This window comes from Apaloderma vittatum, unplaced genomic scaffold, assembly GCF_000703405.1.
Source record: "Apaloderma vittatum isolate BGI_N311 unplaced genomic scaffold, ASM70340v1 scaffold1755, whole genome shotgun sequence".
Lineage (NCBI taxonomy): Eukaryota > Metazoa > Chordata > Aves > Trogoniformes > Trogonidae > Apaloderma > Apaloderma vittatum.
Genome location: NW_009716277.1, coordinates 32814 through 41947, shown reverse-complemented (window position 1 = coordinate 41947; position 9134 = coordinate 32814). Strand labels below are relative to the sequence as shown.

Genomic DNA, 9134 nt, shown 5'->3' with positions numbered 1-9134 from the left:
CTAATTGTCCCCCCCTCCCGCTCCCCAACGATCCAGGCCCTATGACGCTGCCGACCGCTGCCAACGTGGGGGAAGCCCGTGGGACGCGTGGGCCCCGCCGAGGACCCGCGCCGCGGAGGGACCGTACGCGGCTTTTGTCCATGAGCGCAATGTGAAGAACGCGGGGATGCGTAGCGGTGCCGGTGCCTACGCTGTGCAAACCACCATGACCAGTCTCTGAGACCTCTGAGGCCTTTCTGGAGCTTGAGAATGCTTACTGGCAGAGGCTGGAAAAATTACATTTTGAGCTGTCTCTGACATAAGGACAACGGACTCAAAGCCGACTGTAGAGGGGAAAAAAAAAAAAGCTTTTGTTGCAAAAGCTCTGCGTATTGTGCTGTTGGTGTTTAGTCTTTAAAAAAAAAAGCCCTTACAGACCAGAAGCCACTCGTCACTCTTACATTAAAAAAGTATACATATCTTTTTATTTGTGTTAAGGATTTTTTTAATAATTGGAAGATCTATTTTATTTTTTTTTAGCTGGTTTTAACTTAGAGCTGTGCAGGAAATTATATTTGTAATAAAATGACACATGGAACTAGCAAGTTATGTAATATGGTTTCAAAAATCTTAGGTAGAGATGGAGGATATAACTGCCTCTTCTTTTGGACCATGGTTATTTAAAAATATCTAAGATAGATGTTTGATCTGAAAACTAACCCTATTTTTAACAAGTTCTCTTCTGAAAAATATTATTTGGAAATGGAATAGAGTTATTTTAAATTTTTGAAAATAAAATTACCAGAACTCCTGAAAAGGCAGAGTAAATTCTTTTTTTCTTTCTAGAAACTTTCTTTCCTTTTTGCTGCCGTGCTCCAGTTGAAATGAAACACGCATTTCCTGACAAGCTCCAGTCCTACCATATGATTCACAAGGTTAATTGTTAAGTCAGAGGTTAAGACTCCAGCTTTGTGGCTCATTGGTGCTCTTGGGGGCCTTTAATGACATGAAGAAATACCTTTACTCTTGAACACACTGTGGTTTCAAGTGTCTTCTGAAGTCACCTGCTTTTAAATTGCAATATTCTCCTCCTATTAAAAAAATCTGGTAGAGCAATTTTAAAATTTGCTTGTATTTGCCTTTTACAGTAATGAAGGTATTTGATTTTTAAATTGAATGAGTAAGTTTCAAATTGTCACAGAGTGCAAAAATAAAAAAACCACATTGTTTTCAGATATCCAGCCTTGAAGAACCAGGGAAGTCTCAGCCAGGACATAAGTTAATACTGTGTGAGGTATTTTAGCTGACTCACCCTTGCATCTGATGAGGGGGAAGAGATTACTAATGAAATGTGCTTAAAAACTTTACAACTCTGCTTTAAAAAAAAAAAAAAAGCTATGCAAGCTATATATTGCAGATCTCCAGAGGTGATTAGAGCTATCTGTTGTGCTATTTTTGGTTTTAGATTTTGCAAGGTGGATGCTGTAAACTTCTGGCGTGAAGCAAAGCTCTGTTTATTATTGATAAAGTTGTATAAGAATGTGCAAGTGAAAACAAGTGGTTTAACTTCAAAATACTGTTTATTTCTGTGTAGATGAGGGAGAAAACACTAACTTGAGTGGGGGATTTGCGATTAACTTGAGCTGTGGCTAAAGTTTTTGTAATAGATGTTTCTGCAGGACAGCAGAACTAGTTGAGATTGAGAATAGGGGAAGCAGCCATGGTTGCCCCAAACCCATCTGCTCTTACAAGTGATTTGTTTTAGTGTGGTGACCGGTGCTTGCCTTTGCCATGGGACTTTGAATCTCTCGTACATCCTCGGGGACTATTTTGCTCTACGCTTTGCTTATTTTAGTGTGAATTCCTTGACTTAGGGAGAATTGTTAACTGTCTTTCCTCTAGGGCAAGGGACAGCTCTCAGTTGCAGACGGAGAAGTTGTATCCCACTAGTACCAACACCACCGAGCTGCGTTTCTACAGGGACAGGTCACGTGCTCTTGGAATAGCATCGAGGAAACACATGGATGTCTTTCTAAACACTGGTGGTGACAGATCTTGGCTTCATATCCACAAAGGTTCTGCAGCCAGCACCTCTTCCTAAGGGTGTTTTCATTCCTTTCCTTAGTTGTTGACTTGTATATATTATGCTAGGTCAGTATTTGGAATTATCTTCAAACAAATGAGAGACAGCAGAAGTCTTGGAATGTGGGACTCGGCCTGCTTGATTAGGAACTGAATGCCTGTGAGCAGTCCCCGTTTGTAGGATCATACATACCCAGGATTTTTTCTTTTGTTTTCCTCGCTTTAAAAGGAAAAGGAATTCATTTTTTTTCTCAGTATTTTGCATTTTTGTTTAGAAAAAAAACCTCTGAAAAGGAGATAGGCTTAAATTTACTACTACTCTTAAATTTACTACTACTCTTACCTTCAGATACAACACTGAATGCCCCAAGATGAAGGAAATGAACAGCGAATTTCATACTTTGCAAAGTCAGTGTGAGAAACTATTCTGTGTCGCTACCAGTTAGAAAAAATAAATTAGCTTGCGTGGTGCTCTGTGCTGTTTCAAACTGAATGACTTACAAAGAATTGTCTTTTGCAGCAGCCTCAGACAGTTACTGTATTTTGCACATTGTATCTCACAAGCTAGAATGAAGTATTATTTTGCTTTTCAACTGGGAAATTAGATGTATTTGTCAGTTGAAAAGAATAAATAATGCAGTAGCTAACTCCCTTAACTGTGGGAGTTTCCTGAGCATGCAGTGACTTCTGTGTGATTTATTAGTGGGTTGACAAACCTTTCCATGCACTAAACCACTTTCATTATTCCTATATCCATAACGATTTGTATAGCCTGAACTCCTGGTATCATTTATGAGCTTTTCCCTCGGAATATTTCTTAAAATATGCTGATAGAAGTTGATTCTGAAGATATACAGCCTGACACTTACTGCTGTGCAAAGTTCAAATATACCTGTACGTGTGGGTAAATACAGGAACGTGGAAGGCTGATGCCCGATTTGTTCTCAGTACTGCACACTGACGGTCGTTGAAGTGCTGCTTTTCCTGGGAAGCCTTTTATTATTTCCCTCATTACTGCTGTGACGGTTCCTCTGCGTTTTGTAAGAGAAGTCTTGCGTGCAGTGATGAAAATAGTGTCTTGTGCTTTTTACTTCCGTAGTCTGGCCAGTTATGACGTGACAGACTTCCTGATGATGCTCTGAAGAGGGTGAAGAATCTGGGTGGCCTCAAACAGTTGCATACCCTTTGGGGAACTCGTCTTTTGTTCCTGCAAATTCCAGTGGCTGAGGGTGGCCCAAGGGTGACTTTCTGCTTGTGACCGCCTGTCTCAGGGTGGCTGAGTAGGTGTTTCAGTGGGTCTGAAGGCAAAATGGGGTCAATTCCTGCTTGAGTCTTGGCTTGGGAGGCTTCTCGTGAGTCTGGCTAAAATTCATTTGGTTTCCTTGAGGCCCCGTTGTGATGCAGGGCTGAACCTGCAGGGACTCACTTTGTCTGTGCTGCCTCAGCCCATCCTGCAGCACAAATGGCAATACCGTTTGCTACAAACTTTCATCACCTTAACAAAAGTGCTGTGCTGCTTCTGGAGCAACGCTGGACATTGAGTGTGCCATTTCAATATGCCAAGATTCCAAGGCTGCCCTTATCTCTAGGTTTTTGAATCAACTCTCTTGTCTCTCTGGCAAATGTTAGTGCAGTTGTCATGCGGAAGGCCAGTGTAACCTAGCAATTTTCTAATGAAGATAAATTTTATTTTTCACCCATTTTCTCTCCATTGTGCTGCAATGCTAAGGAGCATTAGGAGGTTACAGCAGAGAGAAGTGTTACTGGTGCTATACGTCACCTCTTTCATCTGGAGTTCATAGGAACTTTTATACCTTACAGAGAGAAGTGTTACTGGTGCTATACGTCACTTCTTTCATCTGGAGTTCACAGGAACTTTTATACCTTGGTTCCTTCAGCGTGCCACGGCATCAGCACCTCTCTGTGTTGCAGGCAAAGTCTGAACTTCCTATTCTGGTTTTGGACTAGATGGCTCTAATGGTCCCTTCTAGCCCAACACATTCTATGATTCTACGGTTGTCATTAAACATGTGGGAGACTATTTACAGAAAATAGGAAGAAAAGTGCTGGTTTCATGTGAAGATCGTAGGACATTTTCACTCTGATTCCTAGGCATCCTCTGATAGAAAGGTGTGAGATTCAGTCTGTCTGTATTTATTACTTAACTAGAAGAGCATCTATTCCTGCCTCTTACTTCTAATGACTGAAACTCTGTACACACCACTCCTGCTTTGCAAGGCTGGCTGTTGCTTGCCATTTCCCATTAGTGGTGCATGGAGAAGCATCACAGTAGATTGAAACTTTTCCTATTATTTCCTTTGCTAGTAGCTGCTTATTCCACTGCTCTAAGAGACTCAAGCAAGTCACCTCAGTTTGCTCCACGGCAATTAATTGTCTTAAGATGGTTCGTACATTATTAGCACTAAAACGGTGGTACCCTGTGATCTGTTTCAGAGATACATATTTAACATTGGAAGGATTCTTTTGTGTGCTTAAGCTGGAGAGAGGAGTTTTCTCCTGGAGCCTCTAGTGACAGCCCAGGGGCTGAGGGCATCAGCCCTGCAGCGATAAGGGAGAAGCTGGTCTAAACTGGCAAGTAGGGAGAGTCCCTGTCTGTGTGTAAGTTCTGCTGTGGTGGGTACTGACTTGGTATCATTGGTCTCTTAACTGGGACAGGACTTTGAAAATTGATAGATTTTTCTCCTCAAACCTGTAGTGCAACCAAACTGCATGTAAGTGTGATTGTGGATAGAAATGAGTGACAGTCCGACTGTAGTTGTGTGCCCGGGTTGTCTGATTAACCCTCATGTTCCGCAGCAGTTGTTGTTCTGTGTTTGTTACGGTTTGCTGTTAGGATAGCTTTAGCTGCTCCTGAACGTTGAAGAGACAAATGAGATTCCTCACTGTTTGCGCAACTTAAGCATCAAAATATAACTTCTGGGTTTGTTTTTCTACTTTTATTGTAAATACAGATGGTAGGACAAAATAAAAAGGAGATGTTTCCATTAGAAAGCAAAGGAAGTGAAACAAGCGATCCTGACAGGGTGCAGAGTACGTGCTGCGGTTCACTTAAAACATTGTGGCTGCTAAGGTTTCATTCATGTCTCTGCCTAAGTTAATACAACTGAAACTAGTTATGGGGCTGCCTAACCATGCCATGGTGTCAGTGCAGCCCTGTCCAGTGTGTTCTGTGCCCTGTGTTCTCCTTACAAGTGTTGGGTGAAGCGCTGTACAAAGAGCTTTTTGTGAACAGTATCAACTTCCCTCCCTCAACTTGTCTTTTTCTCGTGTAAAAGTTCTAGATTATACTGTTTGTTAGAAAAATGTTATATGTTCGTTCCGAAAAGTGTGTTTATTGGATAAAAACTTCCCTAATTTTCTCTTCTCTTTTTATTTGACAAAGGACCAGGCAATGTGGACCTGTTCTTTTATGAAGTAATTTCTACAGACATGAAATGTTACTTTTTTTTAAAAACAAAACAAGTCGCCAAAAGCCAATGTGTATTAGTTACCTGCGTATCTCTGCCCGTCTTTCTGCCTTTGCAGCATACCTCTTGTTGATTTGCTAGACAGCACAGACTTGCCAGAAACTTGTGTTGATGATGCCGTAGGCCGTCCAGTTGTTGGCTTGGCAGCAGGAGATCCAGAAGAGGCTGTTGGTTGCCCTCATCCTGGCACAAAGGAAACTGCTATTGAAAAAGCAGACTCTGATCGTAAGCGAACCTACTGATTTTTCCCTATTAGTGTGATGTGTGGGGTCAAACTTAACAGATCAGTTTGTTGTAGGTTGTTTCCTTACAAAATACAGAAGTGTTTTAGAAAGCTCGATTAGATTATATGCACAAGAACAGCTTTACCTGCCACTGGGACAACAAAGTTGGACAGTTCTCCCCATTCCAGCTGGAAGCAGCTTATTTCCATGGACAGAAGTGCTAGAGGAAAGTCATGTTCTTTGTGGGATCTGAGTTTAACCACAAATACAGTGAAGTGCAGCCATCTGAGCAATTCACTCTTGCTGCTTGCAGGCTCAGGGTGAGGGTGGCTGGGTAAATGAACTTGCAGGAGTGCAAAGTGCTGTGATTCGGCACATGGAGTATGTGGGCTTGAAAGTTGCATTAAAGGTTGAGCAAGTAGCTTCCCCCCTCCCTTTCTTTCCACAACTTTAAAACCATGTAATTAGTGTTGAGGAATAATGCATGATACGAGTCAAATAATGTGACAGTGACAATAGATAGATGCTATCTTTTCTGTCTTTTTCAGCATTTGAAGAGACATTCCTGAAGCTGAAACAGCTGGAGACAGAGCACAGCAGCCCCGTGCCAACCGAGCGTCCCAACCTAAACATAAATGTGCAGGTACTTGCGCTTCCTTCCTCCTGGCAGAGTCGCTGGGTTCTGTTCAGACCATTCTGAAAAGTCTTGCACTTGCCTTAGGCTGCTAGCAAGACTTTTAAACATCTGAATAAGAAATACTGGGGATACTAAACGAAATTCAAATGCTTTGTTACGGTGACAGGGCAGTGAGATAAAGATGGGGGCAGAAGTGTGTGTCTGCAGACTGCAGCCTGGTGAAATTTTCTAAAATCGATGGGACTAAAAGGCATAAATGCTTCTAACATTCCTTAGTTGTCTTTATCTGCAGGTTACCAACTGCATGGTGTTGTGTAGTTCACCCTCTTTCTTGAGGGGGTGGGCTGCTTTCCTGGTGTTTTTCAGTTGTCTTTGGTAACCCTGCCAGAACGTTGTTCTGACGTTTTGTTTTGGGTCAGGCTTGCTGGTGATCCGCCTCTCCTGTTCTGTCGCCAGTTTTTAGCTGCTCTGTGAAGCAGGTGTTAGTGCTCTGTGTGTTTACATAGAGAGAAGCGATGTGGTTTGATTTAGTGCTCTCATAAATCCTTTGGAGCGAGTCAGGCTGCGTTTCCACAGGCAGCTGAGCCAAGCGCAAGCTGCACTGCCCTGAGCCGGGTGAGGGCTTGCTTCTTTCTTGTGTCTCTTTGCACTTTCTTCCCCAGTTTCCTTCTTGCCCCTGTCACCTCCAGGAATGGTTTCATATTTCAGTTAACCAGTGTAGCCTACAAAATGGCAAACCACATTTTTATTATCTTTCTTGTTTTGAAGTTTTGGATAAGGTGTTGCATTTTGGTTTGTTTTTAAAGTTGTTAAGTAATCACTTAAATAGGTTCATGGAAGGAGTTGAAGAAATGCCAGAGCCATGCTGAAAATAAGTAGTGGTGCTAGAAAGGACAGAGAAGACAGTCTCCTCCCTTAAAACAGCAGTGAACATTGCTAGATTCAGAAAACCGTACCCCTGCAGAGTGGTGTTCTTTTTTTTTAATGAACTTTAAAAATTCTGGAATTTATGTTTCTCTTGCTCTGCTTCCCTCCGTTAAAGCTTCAGGTGTTGCATTGCATTTTTAACAAGCAGAGAGGGTAGAACACCTGGCAGTATCTCTGTTTGTACTACCCTCCCTCACAGGGAGGCCCGAGGATTTATCCAACTTTCAGTGAAGCGGCTAAGATTTTTCTTGCTCCCTCAATAGTAAAATGAACGAGGTGCCAAGAGAGGTGTTTAGTGTTTGGGCTAAGCCCATTTCTGAGCATTCATTCCCTCTCTCCACATGAGAGAAGGCTGCTGCTGTGGTGTGCTTGGTGCTGCAGGCGGCTTGGCTCATGTCCCCTTTAAGGACTGTTGTCAGGGATGCCTTGTGCCTCTCTCTGCTCGGTGAGTGCATTACAAAGATTACCAAGTCTAAGACGATTAGCCAGTAGCCCGGAGGTCCTGTTATGCTGAAACACTGCCTCCCCGTAAACTAAAGCAAACGAGCACGGGTTTTTGTCCAGAGTATTTTTGCCCATTGAGTTCTGTTTTAGTTTGAACAGAGAGGGGGAAAAAATAGTGATTTAGTTACATGGAAAAACCAAAACAAAAGTGTGTTAGTGGTTTTTAAATCGTGGCTGATACATAGCACGCAAGATGAGATTCCTGTAATGAGCTAATCTAACAAACAGCTGCCAATACAGCGCGTTCACAGGGATCCAGCTGCTGTCACATGAGGTGCCGAGTAATGCTGGATAGCAGAGATTACAGATACTGGCGTGACAGTAACCTGATTAGAGAGCAAGAACTTTTGCATAGCTGAGGAATAGTGTGAGGTGTGAATCAACAGGATGCCAACATGATTCGTTTTTTGGGTAAAAGAGACTTCAGCTTTCAAGAGGGAAGTGCAAACTGTACTATGAAAAGGTAAGAATATATTATTGGTGGTTTTCTTGGGATAGGAAAGATTGAATAAAGCTCCCCAGCTTGTAGTTTACCAAGAGGTCCCTTTAGAGTGTGTTTAAAAAGGTAGACAGGGATTGGAGACTGTCTCTGTATACTTTAAATTCTGTATGCTCCAAATTGCAAAGACAGGTAGGCTACAGTGGCACCAAATGACCACACCCAGCTGTGATTGGAGATAATGGTTTGGAAAGGAGTCCTGCAGAGAGAGACGTAAAATAACTGTTAAAAATGCTTTGCTTCTCTCTTTTAAAGGCCACTTTAGAAAAAAGTGTGTGTTTCCACTTAGGGTATTTGTTACAAACTGTAGCTTGCTGGCTCTCCTCCTTCACTTCTGTTCTTAATCTCTTTGTAGAGAAGGTGTTTATGACATCTTCTGACGGAACTGAATGGGACTGCAATATATCCACTAAAATTTGCAGTGAGCTTATGTCCCCGGGATTGCTGTTACTTCAGATGGACATGGTGTTACAGTGCTCTCTCTGAAACTGCGGGATTGCGATATCGGCATCTCTCATCTCCCTTAAGTTTTACCCACGCGGAAGATACATATTTATGTATAAACAATTACAGCACATAAAAGGTTTGGTAAAATGCATCATGGGAAAGCATTAACTTTCTGCTTATGAAGGTAGAGCTGCATCCTGAACTTCGTTAAGTGGCACTGTCAAATGCCAAAGAACTGCTCACTTCAGCTTTGTTAATTAAAAATCTTTAACTGTTTCCCATCGGGATGGCCTGACCGTTATCTTTATGTAGTTCTATCCTTGCAATCAATCAATCTTGATTGATTT

At 42.2% G+C, this 9134-nt stretch overlaps 1 protein-coding gene across 1 annotated transcript in view; it reads left to right on the top strand.

Moving 5' to 3' along the window:
* LOC104273948 (band 4.1-like protein 5) overlaps positions 1-9134 on the top strand; it is a gene marked incomplete at its 5' end in the record, with an annotated part of 21190 nt that overhangs the window by 4179 nt on the left and 7877 nt on the right. Inside the window, 2 exons of the mRNA XM_009869445.1 lie at positions 5608-5774; positions 6322-6416. Of these exons, the coding sequence (XP_009867747.1) occupies positions 5608-5774; positions 6322-6416 (262 nt within the window). The remainder of the gene's footprint in view (positions 1-5607; positions 5775-6321; positions 6417-9134) is intronic.